This window comes from Typopeltis vanoorti, chromosome 2 (assembly GCF_054136105.1).
Source record: "Typopeltis vanoorti isolate ZY-2024b chromosome 2, IOZ_Tvanoo_1.0, whole genome shotgun sequence".
Classification (NCBI taxonomy): Eukaryota; Metazoa; Arthropoda; class Arachnida; order Uropygi; family Thelyphonidae; genus Typopeltis; species Typopeltis vanoorti.
Genome location: NC_143550.1, coordinates 141,741,041 through 141,760,422, shown reverse-complemented (window position 1 = coordinate 141,760,422; position 19,382 = coordinate 141,741,041). Strand labels below are relative to the sequence as shown.

Genomic DNA, 19,382 nt, shown 5'->3' with positions numbered 1-19,382 from the left:
CATTTGTAGCATAAATACAATGTTGTAAAATTAAAATAAAAAAGAATATTTCTATTCCATATCGAATTTTAGATAAATTAATTAAAACCCTGAAACTATCATGTTTATATTGAGCATATAATCTAAAATAAAGCAAAATAAATTATATGAATATATGCTTTATATTAAATAGAATTACAATCGCACTAATACTTGGGGATTTAGAATTTTTCCCCTATTTGTTCACATTATAACTATTCAAATAATAGATTAATTCTGGACCATACAATCAGATCCTTTTTTTTTTTTTCACCTTGATTCGTCATTGGATACCCCGTTAAAGTGATCGTGTGTTGTATACTTCAGTACTTGGTATAGAGACACACGACGAGGTAAAATCAATTAGAAAAATATTGAAATCGAGGAAGGTGGGTGATAAGTAGCCGACTGCTAAGCTTGTGCTTTGCTGTGTGAAAGAAGGGGGGGGGGGAGAGAAGGTGTAGATTTAGGAAAACGATATGTTTCTCCCGTATTCAAAATGGGTTAAGGCTAATTGCTAATAGACAAGAGAGCAGAAGGAAAGCGACACCCTGAATACAAGAGACCTTCGATTACTGAAGTAGTATGTCATCAAGTGTTTCCCTTTCCGATGAAAGGTTGCGGTCCAGATATTGATCTGATTACTGATATTTAATCACGATTAGAGAGAGAACTGGTCTATTCACCTGCGCTTTAATCATATTTTATTTTATTTTTTTATTATAATACTTAACAAGAAGCAATGTGTCTAATCCCCAGTTGACCTTGGAGAAAGGGTATATAACACGCTGCTGCTTGGAGTCCGTATCAGTTCCTTCTCCTCTGCGAACGATTCCCATCCCAGCCATGATCGCCAAGTTTGTCGTGTTGTGTACCTTAGTGGCTGCTGCAGTCGCCCATCTCGGTGGAGTCAGCGAGTCCTCTCGGAAGCAAGACGACCACGGAAACTACGCCTTCGCCTATCAGATCAAGGATGGTCACGGAGCCTCCAACGGGCGTGCCGAAAGCGGCAGTGCCCACGGTCCCGTTGTGGGTTCTTATAATCTAGGTGACATCGACGGTAGGGCTCGTCGTGTGGACTACGTCGCAGACAAAGCAGGTTTCCGTGCAGTGGTCAAGACCAACGAACCCGGTACCGCCCACAGTCTTCCAGCAGCAGCCGCTATCAACTCTCCTTACCATGGAAACTTCGCAGGAGGTTATTCCGTAAAGCTTGTGCATGCTGTTCCAGTTGCAGTTGCCTACGGGATCGGCGATGGACATGGGGCAGTATATGATAGTACTGGAGTCGGTGCAGGCTATGCGAATGGAGCAGGTTATGGCGATGGATATGGAGCAGGATATGGTGATGCTGGAGTCGGAGCAGGATACGTGAATGGAGCCGGTTATGGAGAAAGATATGGATTTGGAGATGGTTTCGGGAATGGAGGAGTAGGCTACGGCGACCATTATTAAATCCGGATATTTATGTTCGATCAACTAAGATGAAAAGTCTAGAAGGGTTTCCCGTGAGCATTTTCTTGTGTTAAGAAATAAGTAAGAGAACATTTTCACGATATTAATGAAAATGTTTCTTTGATGTGTGAGGAAGGATGGCTTGTGGTTGCTATTTTTGTTGTTTATGTAAATAGCGAATTCCTCTTTGTACGAAATAAATTAAGTTTCATGAGAACGTTTTGTGTTTGTGTTCGTTTATGGGTAAAATGCTTGAATTATGATCTTGTGGTGAGATATGCTCGTGTTAAGGGTCAAATACACGTTCACACATTTCTTTTAAATATAAATTAATGCGCCAATTTCCTAATTTAACAGGATAAAAGTCAATAGATGAATTAAATATATTAATAAATTGGTAATTATTTATTATTTATTCGTAAACTAATTTTGGGGATTAATTAAATTAAATTAATAACTATCTAAATTTAAAATAAACATTAAAATATTAAATTTAAATATTAAAATGCATTTAAAGTTAATATATTTAAACTATTACACTCATGAGCGGAAACATTATTACTTACAGACTTAGTAGTTTGTTGAGCTTCCTTTGGACGATATAAATATTTGCAATCGTCATGGTGTTGACTCTAACAGAGAACAGAAATGTCCTCATGTGTTATGGATAAATCAGACAGAATATCGTCCCGTGAGTTAGTCACCGAGCGAAGCGATGGCATTAACTGCCGGATTCTGCGTTCTCAATGATTCCACCACTGTTCAACTGGATTGAAATCAGGAGAATTAAGCTGCCAGGGTGGCACACGAGTCTTCCCTGCTGGAAGACTCCAGATCATCGGACCATGGTGTCACTATGTAGGACAATACATGGTCCTACAAAATGAAAGGACCCAATACTCTCGATGAGAACTATTCCAATACAAGGATTAATACCTCTGCCTCCTTTTGTCCGACCAGACATGTATACTTATTGACCGAACCAGGCTGGGTGGTTATAATGGTTTGGTTCACGAATGTATGATGTTATTCTAAAATCCTGGTGTGTAGGTCATAATGTTTAAAATATATATTAATTAATTTCATGCACTTAATATTTCTAATGATATTGTGTGACGGAGTGCAATTCCATCTCAATTGGGATGGAATTTGTGGAAAGCAAATATTGGCTATTTGCGTTCCACAAATTAAAATATTGGGCGCGCTCCACTGGTTTATTGAAATTCTGATTTCGTCGAGATAAATAGCGATTATTAATGCAAAGGAATTTCAACTGTCATCTGCACCGGTGACATATATTGCCAAAATAAGAAACAACAGGGTAAATTCATACAACAGAACATATTCAATTAATAAACATAATATACTGTAATCTTAGTTGCTTCAACCGTGAATTCGACTAACCAGACAAAGTAGAACTTGCTAGTCAGACGGACAAAACAGCCGTGTTTTGTAGGCTCGAATCTGAGATATACTGAGGTATAAATGCATATAATTTTCAGATCTAAGTGTCAAACAAAAAACACTTTGCTCTGAATTTGGCATACACGTTATAGCTACAACGATACGAAATCAAAAGAATTAATGACTGGTAGGTTAAAAATAGTTCCAAAACATCGAAGATGTTTGATAATTTATAATTAAATTAATTATAATATAATGCAATTACCATAACTTTTTACACTTGTTCGGGATCCTTTGTGATTCAAGGATTCATTGAACCATCGAATAGAGAATGTCACCATTTTTTCAGATCAAATTTCGACAACATACGATGAAATAGTATGTTTCAACTCTGTTTTTTCCACAATAGTTCATTATTATTAAATGATCATTTAATATAATTTTAATGATATTAAAATGATATTAATATCATTTTAATATCATCTTCGGTCCTACAGCTGGGAAGAACATCATTTCTCTCTGTACGTAATACTTTAAATAAAAGCATCATTAAATTGTTTGCATTTAAAGTCTCCCTCAGTTGTAAGGGTCTTCTCTTCGCCAAAGTTATCGCTTAATTCTCTATTCCAATTTTTATTCTTTCCGATTCCAGATGTGTTATTGACGTACTGAAATATTACTTGAAATATTTCCTGTGTATTTTGATCAATATTTCTCAACGTAACTTATCTCCTATAGGCTTCTTAGACGATTTCTAAAACCTTAGCAATCTCCCTCCTCCCCACCAACACGTTTACTTGAACGTCTTTTTCTCTGATACCGACATCAGGACCACATTATTATCCAGTAAGAAAGTTGAAATCTTGTCCACAGCACATCATCCGAAGTTATTATTAGGAGTCGAACTCCAATTGTTTTTTTGTTCTCTCCATAATGCAATGCACGATGCCGTTTCCCTCTCTCACTCTTTGATGAATCGATTCTGAAAAAAAAGTAACATGGTACCATATTGGATTTAGTATATAAAAAAGTTTTTTGTTCTAGCATTATTTAATATTTTTTGTATTAAGATGCATACGACAAAGCTAGGTATGTTAAAGTGCGGAGATACCTCTCCATGAACATTCTGAGTGACCTATAAGAGCACTAATCTCACTGATTGACCTTAAATGATCGCTACTAAACTCATCACTTCAGGACAAAAAAATCATTGTGTATAATGCAAAACCGAAAACTGTACGTTATATATTATTTTCTCCCTCCATATATTATATTATATTACATTATATTATATTATATTATATTATTGACAATTGACATTTATGTCTTTAGGGGTGAAGCAAGATGCTTTTTCATATTCCCCGCTATCTGTTGTGGTTACAGTGAGCGTAAAATTTATGAGCAGTTTGCTCGCCCTGAATGGGCATGAAGATTATGCATCGCTATAGGATGCTAATATAGCTTTTTGTCTTCTATATTGGAATATGTCCGTTGGATCCTATGCTGCAGCTTGTTGAACCAAATCGTTGGGATGTGTGGACGCTTTAGGAGAAACTTGGATGCTAAGGATTGTAGGAAAGAGAAAATATAGGGAATATTTGTGTCTCTATGGAGTTGATTGTTTCTAACATACCATGGTGCGTTCAGAATCATTCTCAAGCACTTATTCTGCACTCGCTGTATTTGATAATGTTAGCATTAGAGATGTGGCTCCAGGCCAGAGAGGCATAGGTGATTATAGGACGAATCGTCATCTGGTACAGTTGCAATTTGATTCTGTTGCTGAGCTTGCTATTTTTATTAATTAGCGGATAGATCTGAGCTATGGCTTTAGATGCCTTTGTGCACGCAGACGTGGTGTGCTGATTGAAAGATAGCTTTTTGTTTAGAATCACACCCAGGTAATTTGTTTCTGTCTGCCAGGGAATTTTAGTATTGAATAATAACACATCTCCTACAGGAGACATTGGCTGTTTGAAAAAAGAACGGCTGAACTTTTCTGGGGATTGACTTCTAATCTCCACGTAGAGAACCAACCCTCCAGCTTTAGAATGTTTTCTGGAAGCTTTCTGGTAATGAAATGGGGTCTGAGAGATCTGGTTAGTATTGCCGTATCGTCCGCATACAAGGCCAAAATGGAAGTCATCGGATTGTGCGGGATGTCTGACATGTATATAGAGAACAGCAATGGAGCCAGTAGAGATCTCTGGGGCACTCCAGCAAAGATGTAGCACTTAGAGGATGTAGAACTGTTGATTTTTACTTGCATTGATCTATTCTGAAGATATGAATGGATTAAATGAACCATTTTTAGTGAGGTACCGGCTGAGCTAAGTTTGTGCAGGAGTCCAAAATGCCAGATTTTGTCAAATGCTTTGGATAAGTCTAGGAAAACAGCGCCTGTGCACTGGCGCCAGTTGTAGCTGGTGGTGATGTATTCGACAATTCTGTGGATTTGCTGGGTAGTACTATGTTGTTGCCTAAAACCAAACTGTTCTTTAGGGAGAATGTTTAGGTCATTTACTGAGGTTTGGAGTCGTGAGAGGATGACCTTCTCTGCAACCTTACCCAGATTTGAGATGAGACTGATTGGACGATAATTTTGCGGTAGGTGTGGGTCTTTGCCTGGCTTATGTATAGGAACTACGTCAGCCAGTTTCCAGGTGGAAGGAAAATAGCGAAATCTTAAAATTGCATTTATTATATTGGTCAGGTGCACTACTACTTTTCGGGGCAGAAGTTTGATCACCCGATTAGTAATGCCGTCTTGCCCAGGAGCTTTTTTGGTTCTTTAATTTTTTAATAATGTCATATATCTCAGCAGGTGCTGTTGGTGTAATATGGTCAGTGCTGGTGATAGGAAGTTTGAGTGAATGTTTGACCTTGCTGTGAATCTTATATATGTGGTCAAAATCAAGGTTTCCATACGAAGGCCTGCATTGCTCCTCTAAATTGTATTCTACAACTTCTGCTTTGTCTACATCTGTGTGAGCAAGGTCCTGGTCAGAGAATATTGAGGGAAGGGATCTGTCTTTGTTTTTGATATTTTTCAGTGGTCCCCAGATGGAGTAGGTGAAATGGAGGATAACTTTTCATCCAATGCTTGGTCTCTATGAGCTTTGAGTACATCTCTTACTGCCCCATTTTATCTGTTTAGATTTATTTCATCTTGTAGTGCACACGTGTTACGGAATCTTTTCCTAGCTCTGTTTTTGTCTCTGATCAAGTTCATGATGTCTTCAGGCAAACGATCTGGCTTGCAGGCAGATTTGTAGGAGGAAGCGACCTTTATAGCAGAATTAATTTGTTGTGTGAGATTTGTAACTGCAGTTTCTACTTCTTTTTTTGTGCGTATGTGAGGAACAGGTCCAATATAATCCTTGAGTGCTGCTGACAGTCTTTCCCATGCAATGTGAGAGTGAGAAGGAGGACACGGGTATTCTTGATTTCCCAGCTGTAGTAGAATTGGATTGTGATCGGATGATAGTTCATCTATAGATATGATGCTGTATTGAAGTTTAATACCCTGCAGGATAGCTATATCCAGGATGTCAGCAGTGCCGAACGTACTGAGATGAGTTGGTTCGGTGGGGCCTGCCACAACAGCGTTGCTTGATCCTGTGTAATTGGAAAGGATGTAACCATTCTTGTTTGTGGTTGTACAATTCCATGCAGGATGCTTGGAATTTAGATCTCCGGCAATAATGGGGGCTCTCTGATGCATAAGATGGCATTTATATCAGAGTGAAGTAGAGATTTTTGGGGAGGGTTGTAAGCTGAGTAGATTTTTAGTTTGCCAGTGGAGCTGGTGACTACTTCCACTCCTGTGATTTCAAGATTAGTGGTTGAAGGATTGCTCACAGAGTGGTGCTTAATGTAGTTTTAAATGAATATGGCAGTGCCGCCGCCTCTATAGAGTAGGCTGTCATTTCTGTATAGGTGATAACCCCTTATTGTAGGATTGTCTGAGGGTCTTAAATGAGTTTCACTGATTAAAATAACATCTGGTTGATACCTATATGTGAAATCTCGGATTTCCAGAATTTTGTTTTTGATGCCATTTGCGTTCCAAGCAACTATCTGAAGAGATGCTGGAATGAGTTTGTTACTATTCATTTATGAGAGGAGTGAGGATGACCTGCGTTTCACGAAGAAATCTTTTAGTGCAGGTTTCAGTAGGGTTTGATAGGCTGAAATTTTGCAGCATATTTGCTACTGAGACCGTAATAACAGCTGTTAGAATTTTAGGTGCTGTTGGTTGATTTTGTTCTGGAATTGGTCTAATTGTACGGGTCACATCGGCATAACTTCTTGTTTACTTTTGGGTGTCTCTATTAATGGAGTTCTCCGACTGTGGCCGCTGAGTCTCCAATTTTGATGTCTGGGCCTCTGGTGTTCTTGTACTCTAGGAGGATGGCTGATTGACTGCCTCCATCCGTCTGTTCTTTGGGTGCTGAGTAGATCCTTTGTAGTTCGCAGATTGAGGGCCACTGCAGTTCGCGAATTTGGCCGAGGTGGTCATTAAATTTGTGCAGGTATTGGTTGGGTGGCTATCTCCACATTTTAAACATATATATTCTGCTCTGCATATATTCTGGGCATGGCCAAACTTCTGGCACCTGTGACACTGCTCAGAAGATGATCTTTTACGGAGTGGTTCCGGTGTGACGATGAGACCACAGACAGTTTTTAAGTTGTAGATATCCTTGTATATTTTATGAATCTCAACAAGGACTAATGCCATGGGAGTCTTGTCGGCTTTGTACATCTGCTGACCTTGACTGGAGGCAGATCCTGAGAATTTATGTCAGCAGCTATTTCTGCAGTGTCAATGTCTTCACAGACACCACGAAGGACCACTTTTAAGTTTTTTTCGGAGCTGAGCGCAAAAGTATGATACTGGATGCCTCTGTCGTCCAGTTGGTCAACCTTCTATAGTCCGTCACTGTTGCTGGCTGGATCTTTATGCCTTCATCCATGTTTTTGGTCTTAATGAAGCCAATATGCAGATTGGACATTGTGGATCTTAAAACTGCCCACTTATGCTTTTCTCTAAGGATGATCGGAGGCACCTTTTCTTTGGGAGAAATAGCGGCGTCCGAACCCTGAAATTCCTGTTCCATTTCAGTATTGTCATTGTGCGGTTCATCTGTTGTTCTTCGCTTTTTGCGTGCGCGCACTTCTACAAAGTCTGAACGAGTAGAAGGCACCGATTCTAAATGATCTTCAGCGACAACGTCTGAGACACATTCGGGGAGAAACGTGTCATACAATTTCACTTTTCCCGGTCAATTATCACTCAGCAGCTTTCCTAGTCTGAGGAATTCCATGTATATTTTACCAAATTCCTCCAATTTGAGATTCCTCGAATTCCTCGTAATGAGACCAAATTCCTCGAATTTAGTCTCATTCAGAAGTTTTACCATTTCAATAATTTAAAATGTGTTAGCACACAGATGGAGAAAGAGTAGAGATTTCTCAGGTATCCCGAGCAGGTAAAGATAATCCTGTGGACATTTGAGGGTCCACTAGCAAATCCCGTAGACACTCTTATGTGTCTATCAGCAATAAAATGTCACTATAAGAAACAAAGACGATACTAGCGGCAGTAGGCCTAGCGTATCGCCCTTGTAATTACAAATCTTACCTGGATAAAGCACTATGGAAAATAAAGTAACTGCTTGTGGTAGCAAGCAACTAACTACTATTACTAATGAATAAGCATAAATAAATCGCTAAAAATATCAATCAAATTCACAATTCATCATCAATAATACACGACACGAAACACTAACACAAGAGCCGCCATCTTTTTTTCCCTGTCCATATTATATTATATGATATTTAGTATATATATTATTTAGATATAACATATTATATTATGTTATATTCCATTTAGTATATAATATATATTATGTTTAGTATATAATATATTTAGTATATAATATAATATAATATTTAGTACCCACAGAGACAGCGCTATTTATTTAGTAGAATGGGAGTTCATGTCTTTCATCACCGGCTTTTGGAGTGTAAAGATTGCTGAGGGCCAGCAGGTAGTAATAGGGGAAGTTAAAGGTAGAGTATGACTTAGCATATTTTATTTTGCCCAGAGAGAGAGAGAGAGCTATTTGCACTTCACCCTGATAATCACAGATTTGAAAATATATCCTAATGATAAAATACTATTGTATTCTAAATTTGGTGTGTTAAATATTTCTCATTTATTATTTTAATTTTATGTATTTATTTATGTGTTTGAAAGAACTACTGGTTATTATTTTAATAATACAGTGCTGTTGTATTGCTTAATTCTTTCTAAAAATGAAACAAGTTTCGAAAAAATTGATTATAACTTTATATCATTATACTATACAGTAATAAACAATTATACTGTATTATTCAGAACGTCTAGGGTAGTTCAGCGAGGTTATCTAAATCATACGTGGCCAACAGCAGGCCCGCGGGCCGCATGCGGCCGGTAACGTGATTTTGTGCAGCCCGCGTCACGATAAAAACTATGTTAAATTAGTTGTGTTATCAATTTAGCTTTAGTTTCGACCGCAGATTTTATATTCATTATTTCTGATGACGTAAACAATTTATATTCTCAACACGGAATCAAAATTGCTTTAAAAAGATTACTCAATTAAAAAAATCTACTGCTGCTCTGTGCGAGTTGTAGTAGTGGAAGAGGTAGATTTCTATGCGCTCCAGAGTAACGCATCATTGAAAGTCACTTGCCCTGCTCTGGTTACAGTGTTCAGGTTCAGAGACTCAGGTTCACAGTTAACAGTGTTATTGTTGCAGTTTGTGTCCCTTGGTCAGTTACTTCAGCCTTTTTGTACTATGAGTAAGAAACATAAAATCTGCGAAGAAAACAGGTCATTTCAGGAGAAATGGGAAAATGAATTTTTGTTTATAAACAATAACGACAACAAACCACAGTGCCTTGTGTGTTTGTAAGTATTTGTCTGTGCACAAGGAATATAACCTCAAACGCCACTATATGCTGCTAAATACCAAGAATACGTTGGACAAGTATGTACTAAAATTGTACGTAATTTAAAGAGAAAGATTACTGCTCAGAAATCTATTTTTACTAAATCAACATCAATACAAAAAGCTCACTCTTGGCATCGTTTGTTGAAAGCGCAGAGATAGCAAAAAAAAAAAAAAAAACTCATTATCTGATGGTGAATTTGTAAAACACTGTTCTGTGAAAATGGCACGTGCATTTGGGGAAGATAAAATTGCCAGTGAGTTTGAAAGCAAACTCATTGGCAATTCAAACTGTAACATAAAGAGTCGTAGAAATAGGTTCTCACATATTAAATAAATTAAAAAGTGTTATTATAGATTCAGCTTACTTTTCATTGGCTCTGGATAAATCAACTGACATAAAAGATTTGGAAACAGAACTGTTTCCAAAGACTTTGCTATTAATGAAGAGCTACTAGCATTAGAGTCGTTGCATAACATATCCAGAGGTCAAGACATTTATGATGCAGAAAAGGTTGTAAATGGTACAGGTGACATCAACAATCTCACAACTATTGTGACAGATGGCGCCAAATCAATGCGTGGTTCTCAAACAGGCTTAGTTGGCTTACCAAGGAATGCTGGAATCAATCGCCCTGTATTGCACTGCATTATACCCCAGGAGGCTCTGTGTGGTAAAATTCTGGAGATAAAGGATGTTATGAAAACTCTAATGAAATGTGTGAATCTAGTCAAGGGAGGAAATCGGGCCTTGACACACCTCAAGTTTCTTTCTTTTCTACCAGAAATGGAGGCAGAATATGATGATTTAGTGTTGTACACAGAAGTACGTTGGCTAAGCAGAGAGAACTGTTTGAAACGGTTTTTTTGCTTCGAGAAAGGAAATAAAACAGTTTTTAGAGGAACACGAGAAGACAAACAAAGAACCAATCACAAAACTATGTGATCCTCATTTTAACAGCTTACTCGCCTTTCTAACAGACATCACGCACCACATGAATGAATTCAACGTGAAGTTACAGCGACATAACCGAACAATCTCAGATTTAGTTGGACACCAAGATGGGTTCATAAGTCGACTGAATGTTTTTAAATTTACCCTAGTCAGAGGAAACTTGGTACATTTCCCTTCCTGCACGGAGTTGATGGAGGAGAGCTATGACATTGACTTCAAGTTTTCTGTGCCAATGTTAGACCAAGTTTTGGAGCAACTGAGTAAGCTATTTTCTGACTTCAGTGACATGCGGCGAGAACTGACATTATTTAACAATCTAATGAAATTCGACATTTCAGAGCAGCATGACACTATTCAATTGGAGTTGTGTAACCTTCAAAGTGAGCCCTTTTTCCAGTCAAGGGTGGAGATAGGCATTGACTTTTGGAAACTGGTACCAAGGCACAAATATCCTGCATTGAGTGATTTCAGCTTGAGAAATGCATCTATGTTTGGAAGCACATACATATGTGAATGCGCTTTCTCAACTATGAGAGCGGATAAATCGTCACAAAGAATCCGACTGACTAATGACCACCTTCAGCATTTGTTACGAATATCATCATCGTAGATATTTAAAAATCGACTTTGATGAACTTATTGCCGCACATGTACGCCCACAGTGTTCTCATTAAGTTGTGTTACATGTAAAAAAAAACAAATATGTAATTAAATTTAATTTAACAACTTATATTTAAACCAATCAAGCATTCTATATTGTTCTCCCAGTAGTAAAATGATTTAACAAATATAGTAATTCAATACATATAACTATTGACTTGAAAACATGCAGAGTTTATTTTTATTTAAGTTCTGTCTAAAAGTGTGCGGCCTGTGACGCTACCACTCATCATATATTGGCCCGCGTATAGAATGAAGTTGACCACGCCTGATCTAAATAATACAATCATCAACGCGCTCTTTGGATTGAGTTGATAGAGCCCCGGATGATAGTTGACATAAAAGCAATATCCGCGCAATGTCGTTGCGCGGACATTGCTTTTATGTGAAAGCACAAAAGTTTGGCACAGGAACTGGGAAAAACCGAACATTTTATATTCTATCGTGTTTGGACAAAGATTCTTATGGCCGATCACTTGGGGATTAGTTCTATCCATGAACGTTTGGTAGACTGTTGGATTACCTATTGAACCTTGGATTACCTATAGAAATTATATGGAGTTTCCTAGAAAATGTTTATTTACTTTTAACATCAGAGAAACGTATGCTTAAAAAAATGTTTGAGGAATTAATTCAGAAAATTTAAATACACAAAAAAAAACAGAAATTCATCTCTCTCTCTCTCTCTCTCTCTCTCTCTCTCCAAACACGCACACACACACACATAAATTACACAGAAAAATTGCCTCGCTGTCATTTCCGTAATGATATGTCGACAGGAGAATGATGATTAAGTTTTTGATTCTAATCATTTCCCAAGGAATCTCGGATTCCTTGGGAAACTAAGCGGTGGTGACTGAAGAATCCGTATTCACTTCACCTAGTCGCACAACAGTAGAAATGTATAAACCGGAGAGATTAACAATGCGATGGCCGTGGATCCTGCTCCCTACCGATTTCCAAATACTAAAAGAGTTCTGTCTATTCCTTTGAGGAGTAAAAGGCGAATAAAATCAAATCTTGCGAGCATTCATATTCTCTATATTACACCTGCAAAAACAGCCAATGAATCTCAACCAATTACATAAATCTGACCGCACGGCGTGGTTTTACGTAAAGGAAACTACCAATAACATTTTTCTCTTTATGGGCGCAAGACAAATTAACGAAAAGGGAATTTCCAGTCCTTCTAATGTAATTGGATAAGTGAATATCGTCTTCTGTCTTCCATCAGCGGTTCAAATCCTATATTTGTAGCATATTTGTAGCCTAAATATAATTTTGTAAAATTAAAGTAATAAAAAACGATGTTTATATTCTTTATCGAATTTTAGATAAATTAATTAAAATCTTGAAAAAAAATTTGTATTGCGCATATCATATAAAATAAAGCAAAATAAAGTATATGAATATATACTTTACACTGAATAAAACTATAATCGCACTAATAGTTGAGGATTAGAATTTTTCCCCTATTTCTTATCGTAGTAACTACTCAAATGCTACATTAATTATAGATCCGACAATCTAACAGACTTTTTTTTTACCTTGCGGCGTCATTGGATATCCTGTTTTTTATGAGTTGTTTACTTCAGTACTTGGTATAGAAACTGGTAAAATCAACGAGGTAAAATCAATTAACAAATATTGAAACAAGGAAGGTGGGTGATAAGTAGCCGACCAGTAAGCTTGTGCTTTGTGTGTGTGTGTGTGTGTGTGTGTGTGTGTGTGTGTGTGTGTGTGTGTGTGTGTGTGTGTGTGTGTGTGTGTGTGTGTGTGTGTGTGTGTGTGTGTGTGTGTGTGTGTGTGTGTGAGGCGGAAGGTGTAGATTTAAGAAAACCATATTTTTCTCCCGTATTGAAAATGGGTTAAGGCTAATAGCATGACAGCCCACATAGCACCTGAAAAGCGACACCCTAAATTCAAGAGACCTTCGATTACTGAAATGGTATGTCACGAAGGGCTCTGCCTTTCCAATGAAAGGTTGCTGTCCAGATATGGACCTGATTAGTGACATTCAATCGCGATTAGAAAGAACTGGTCTTCTATTCGCGCGAGTTTTGTCATATTTTATTTATTCATTTATTATAATACTTAACAAGAAGCAATGTGTAATCTCCAGCTGACCTTGCAGAAAGGGGTATATAACACGCTGCTGCTTGCAGTGCGTATTAGTTCCTTCTGCTCTTCGAACCGATTCTCATCAAAGCCATGATCGCCAAGTTGGTTGTGTTGTGTGCCTTAGTGGCTGCCGCAGTCGCCCATCTCGGTGGAGTCAGCCAGTCCTCTCGGAAGCAAGACGACCACGGAAACTACGCCTTCGCCTATCAGATCAAGGATGGTCACGGAGCCACCAACGGACGTGCTGAAAGCGGCAGTGCCCACGGTGTTGTTGTTGGATCTTACAATCTTGGCGACATCGATGGTCGGGCTCGCCGAGTGGACTACTTAGCGGACAAAGCAGGTTTCCGTGCAGTGGTCAGGACCAACGAACCCGGTACCGCCCACAGTCTTCCAGCAGCAGCCACTATCAACTCTCCTTACCACGGCCACTTTGCAGGGGGTTACTCAGTAAAACTTGTGCATGCAGTTCCAGTTGTAGTTGCCTACGGGGTCGGCAATGGTCATGGGGCAGGATATGGTGATGCTGGAGTCGGTGCAGGCTATGCGAATGGAGCAGGTTATGGCGATGGATATGGAGCAGGATATGGTGGTGGAGTCGGAGCAGGCTATGCGAATGGAGCAGGTTATGGCGATGGATATGGAGCAGGATATGGTGGTGCTGGAGTCAGAGCAGGATACTCGAATACAGCAGGTTATGGAAAAGGATATGGACTTGGAGTTGGTAACGGGAATGGAGTAGGTTATGGTGGCCACTATTAAATCAGGATATTTATGTTCGATCAACTAAGATTTCTTGTGTTAAGAAATAAGTAAGGGTACATTTTCACGATATTCCTGAAAATATTTGTTCGATGTGTGTTTAGAAGGATGGCTTGGTATTTTTGTTGTTTTATGTAAATAGCGAATTGCCTCTTTGCATGAAATAAATTATGTTTCATGAGAACGTTTTGTGTTTGTGTTCGTTTATGAGGAAACGCCTAAATTATAATCTTGTGGTGAGATATGCTCATTTAAGGTCAAGTACCCCTTCATACATTTCTTTTAAATATAAATTAATACCCAATTTCATAATTTAATAGGATAAAAGTCAATCGATGAATTGAATATATTAATAAATTGGTAATTATCTATTCTTTATTCGTAAACTAATTTTGGGGATTAATTAAATTAAATTAATAACTATCTAAATGTAAACTAAACATTTATTAAAATGTATTTAAAGTTAATATATTTAAACTATTACACTCATGAGCGGAAACATTATCACTTACAGACTTAGTAGTTTGTCGAGCCACCTTTGGATGATATAAATATTTGCAATCGTCCTGGCATTGTCTCTAACAGAAACAGAAAATGTCCTGATGTGTTATGGACAAACCAGATAGAATATGATTGACCTGTTGGTCAGTCACCGAACGAAGCTCTGGCATTGATCAGTGGATTCTGCGTTCTCAGTGATCCCACAACTGTCTCAATGGGATTGAAATCAGGAGAATTAGGCTGCATGCGTACCACACATAAGTCTTCCTTACTGGACTCCAAATCTATCGGACCACGTTGTCACTATGTAAGACAATGCATGGTCGGGAACAATCCCCGGTAAGAAATAGAAGGTTGAATTGTATCCAGTGGAGATGAACCAATAATGTAGATGAAAACAATTCCAATACCAGGATAGCCACTCCTGCATGTTTTTTTCCCCCTTTCCGGCCAACCAGGGAGTCTGATTGACCGAAAAACAGTCTGGGGTGGTCATAATGGTTCGGTTTATGAATGTATAACCTGCCTGTAAAATCCTAGAGTGAAGATTTAAAATATGTATTGTGCTTAAATATGTTTAACATATGTATTAATTAATTTAATGCACATTTTATTACTAATGAGAGTATTGCGTGAGGGAGTGCAATTGCAGCCCAACCGATGCTATTCCATCGGCTCTGATGCCTTTCACAGTGTTACGGAATTCATTGCTTTCCATAACTTTGTTTAATCCTTCTTCGTTGTATTATTTGGTGAAGATAAGGTATGGCTCAAAAAACAGAACTGAACATGAACAAACGTCTTCACTACACGCGCTATGAGATATGCAGTTTGACTTCATGCGCATTAATAAAAGAGCACGTGTAGAGTCTACTACAGTGTTTCTCAACCTTATTTCATGTGTGCCTCATTTTTTAATATTAGTGTTTGTGTCCCCACCTTCCCCTTTGCAATTCTTGTGTTGAAACACTCACAAATCCCACAAAAGTTAACAAATAAAACTAGGAATTAATTAAACATTTTAAATATTCATACACATTTAAATACATCATCAAATATTTCGAAAATGGTATAGATCTGGCAGCATGCACAGACCATTGAATCGTATGAGCCTTTCGGAAACATTCGCGATTTCATCACGGGAAGTCTCGAATGTTCTGGAAATGTTTCTGCGAGTATAAATAAGGCTTGAAATGGCATGACAGTAATATTGCAACAGTGACCAATAGTGAGAAGTCGATGGTAGGCGTTATTTTACTTCTATTCGTAACAACTGTGATACACAGTATAAAAACAATCTTTTCTAGTGTAGAAAAATTTATACATTTTTAATTGGGCGTAAGCGGGCATCCCAAGACTGTGGAGCGTCGATGTCAACAAATTCAGGTTCACAGAATATCACTCCGAAAGTAAAATCAAGAAAGTATACAGCAGAATATTTAGATTTCGGCTTTTACAGAGACTGCAGTAAGTGAAGAAAGACTGCTATGTGTTATTTGTTCGAAAAATTTGGTGGCTGATAGAATGAAACCGAATAAACTTAAAAGACATTTGGAAACACTTCATAAGGGGCATGTTAACAAACCTCGAGAAGTCTTTGCTGCCAAACTGAAATGTTTTGAAAAGCAAAAATCTAGCATTAAAAAGCTTTGTATGTGAATTAAAAAACTTTACTAGCTTCTTACAAAGTTGCATATAAAATAGTTAGGTGCAAAAATCCATACACTATCGGAGAAGATCTAATTCCGCCAGCTGCGATTGATGTTGTGGAAACTATGCTTGGAGAAAGTTTTACTAAACAAATAACTCTATCAAAGGATACTGTTGCTTGGCGAATTGATGATATATGTGAAGATATGCATCAACAACTTTTGTCTGAGCTTTGTGACCAATTATTCTCAATTCAGCTTGACGAGGCAACATATAGCAACAAGGATTGTCGTTTAATTGCTTATGTTCGATTTTGAGATGGATTATCAGCAGTTGAAGAGTTATTGTTTTGTAAACCAATAGAAAGAAGAGTCACAGCACCTGAATTGTTCAAAATATTGGGCGATTTTATATGCAAAGCAAACATACAGAGGAAAAATTGTGTTGGAATTTGCACTGGTAGTGCTCGAGTTATGTCTGGAAGGTTTAAAAGTTTACAAGCCCTTGTGAGGGGAAAAATCCCCACAGTGTATTTGGACATATTGCATGATTCATAGAGAAGCTCTTGCTGCAAAGAAAATGAGACCTGGTGTAAACATTGTGTTAACAACAGTTATAACTGCGGCGAATTATATAAAAATGAGACCCTTAAAATCAAGACTGTTTTCTGAAATTTGCAAAGACATGACTGGAGCGGAACACCATCGTTACTATTTTACTGCGAGACAAGATGATTATCACAGGGAAAATGTTTACAACATGTTTACGAATTAAGAGACGAAATAGCAATTTTCTTGGAAGAGGAAAATCAAGAAGAAGCAGAGAAGTTTAGAGACCATTCTAAACCACTCGTACATAATGGCACTGTACGAGTGGTTTAGAAACCCATTGCATATTATCCCTGAAGGTTTCTCAATTGAAGAAGAATTTATAAACTTCACGTCAAGGGGCGAAATCAAAAGACAATTTACATCTAAATCGCTGTTTGAATTTTTGGGCAGATGTTGATGATGAATTTTCTGCACTAAATTCAAAAGCTTTTCGTGCACTTTTGCCATTTCCAACATTTTTGTGAAATCGGGGTTTCTGCAGTGGCTGCTTTAAAAAGCAAAATATAGATCTCAGTTAAATATAACTAAGAGCGTCGATTTCCAATGTATCACCATCATATGAAAAGCTTTGCTCCGCAACAAAGGCCCAAGGAAGCCATTAATTTTTAGATTCATTGTTATTGTTTAGTTGTAATTAGTTGCTCGGTATATTTTGCAATATTGATATGTTCCCGTAAGCGTAACTAGTTTATTCAATATAGTGGATTTTATACATTTTATTATTTCATTTTCAGAGTGTATTTTATGTTTTTGTTTTTATATCGTTTTTGTGTCAATAAACAGTTTCATTAAATGCTTTTGTTTCAATAAAGTAGTTTTTCCTTTGATTTCTACTTTCTTCGCGCCCCCATTTCAGGTATTTCGTGCTCCCCAAAAGGGGCGCGCCTCCACAGGTTGAGAATCACTGGTCTACGCCATTACATTTAGCTGTAGCAAAGGCGTTGATGTTGGAAGAAAACTTGGACCATGGTATAATTGGGCCTACTTCATTGAAAAGGGTGGTGTAACCGTGACCTTGAATAGAGAACGCTGCATGGAGAATGTGTTGGTTCTGTTCACCCAGGAGTTGCATAGGATGTGTCTTGCAAAAAACATTCCATTTCGATCAGATTGCATTGTTTCCACGCATATGCAATGATCTTAGCTTCTTTACACTTTTTCGGGATCCTTCCTGATTCAAGTTGAACCATCGAATAGAGAATGCCGCCATTTCTTTAGATCAACTTTTGACAGCATGCGGCGAAACCACATGGTCCAACATTTTTTCTTCTCAAGATTAATTAATAATGAACTATTATGTAATAAAAGTTCATTTACCTTTGGTCCTACAGCTGTCTACTTTCCTCAGAAGAACATCGTTTCTCTGTATGAAATATCTTAACTAATATCATTATTGAATTTTAAAAGTCTGCTCCAGTTGTAAGTGTTAAGCACTACTCCCATATTCCCATCATCTTCGTTTTGCCCACAGTTCTTGCTTAATTTTCTATTCTTTCAGATTCCAGATATATTATTGACATACTGAAATATTTCTTGACTGTTTTCTGTGTCTTTTTTGTCAATATTTCCTTATCCCATAGGCTTCTTCAATGTTTTCTAAATCCTCAACAATCCCCCTTCCTACACACACACACACACGTATAACACACGTCTTTTTCTCTGATACCGCCATCAGGACCACATTATTATCCAGTAATAAATTTGACATCTTGTCCACAGCACATCATCCGAAGTTATTATTAGAACTTCAATTGTTCGTTCTCTCCATAACACACTGCATGATGAGATTTCCTTCTCTCACTCTTTGATGAATCTATTCTGAAAAAAAGTAACATGCTACCTTATTCGATTTAGTATAAACCTTTTTTGTTATAACATTATTTAATAATTTCTGTAGTAAGATGCACATGACAAAGTTGGGTATGTGAAAGTGCAGGGGTAGCTGTACAAAAACTCGAAATGATCTATAAGATCACTCTAAATCTCACTAATAAGCTCATCACATCAGGACAAGAAACTCAGTTGTAGATTTAATCAGCCACAAGCAAAAATCCTCCACCAAGCAGAGACTCTCTACCCTCATTCCCAGGAAACAACAACCCAAAAGAACAAATGTTATCAATGGAAGAAAAAAGAAATGTTACCAGACGCAAAAGATAAAACTAGGAACTGTATGTTATGTTATTATATATATATATATATATATATATATATATATATATATATATATATATATATATATA

General features: G+C 37.6%; 1 protein-coding gene across 1 annotated transcript; it reads left to right on the top strand.

The window, feature by feature from the left end:
- The first annotated feature begins 864 nt into the window (after positions 1–864).
- On the top strand, positions 865–1,473 carry LOC150109480 (uncharacterized). The gene has a single exon (XM_090402457.1). It carries the CDS (start codon positions 865–867, stop codon positions 1,471–1,473), a length of 609 nt encoding a protein of 202 aa, XP_090258583.1.
- Positions 1,474–19,382: the final 17,909 nt, after the last annotated feature.

Bases quoted from the DNA above. Each gene is read 5' to 3' on its own strand.
- LOC150109480 (XM_090402457.1), top strand. From the start codon at position 865: ATGATCGCCAAGTTTGTCGTGTTGTGTACCTTAGTGGCTGCTGCAGTC.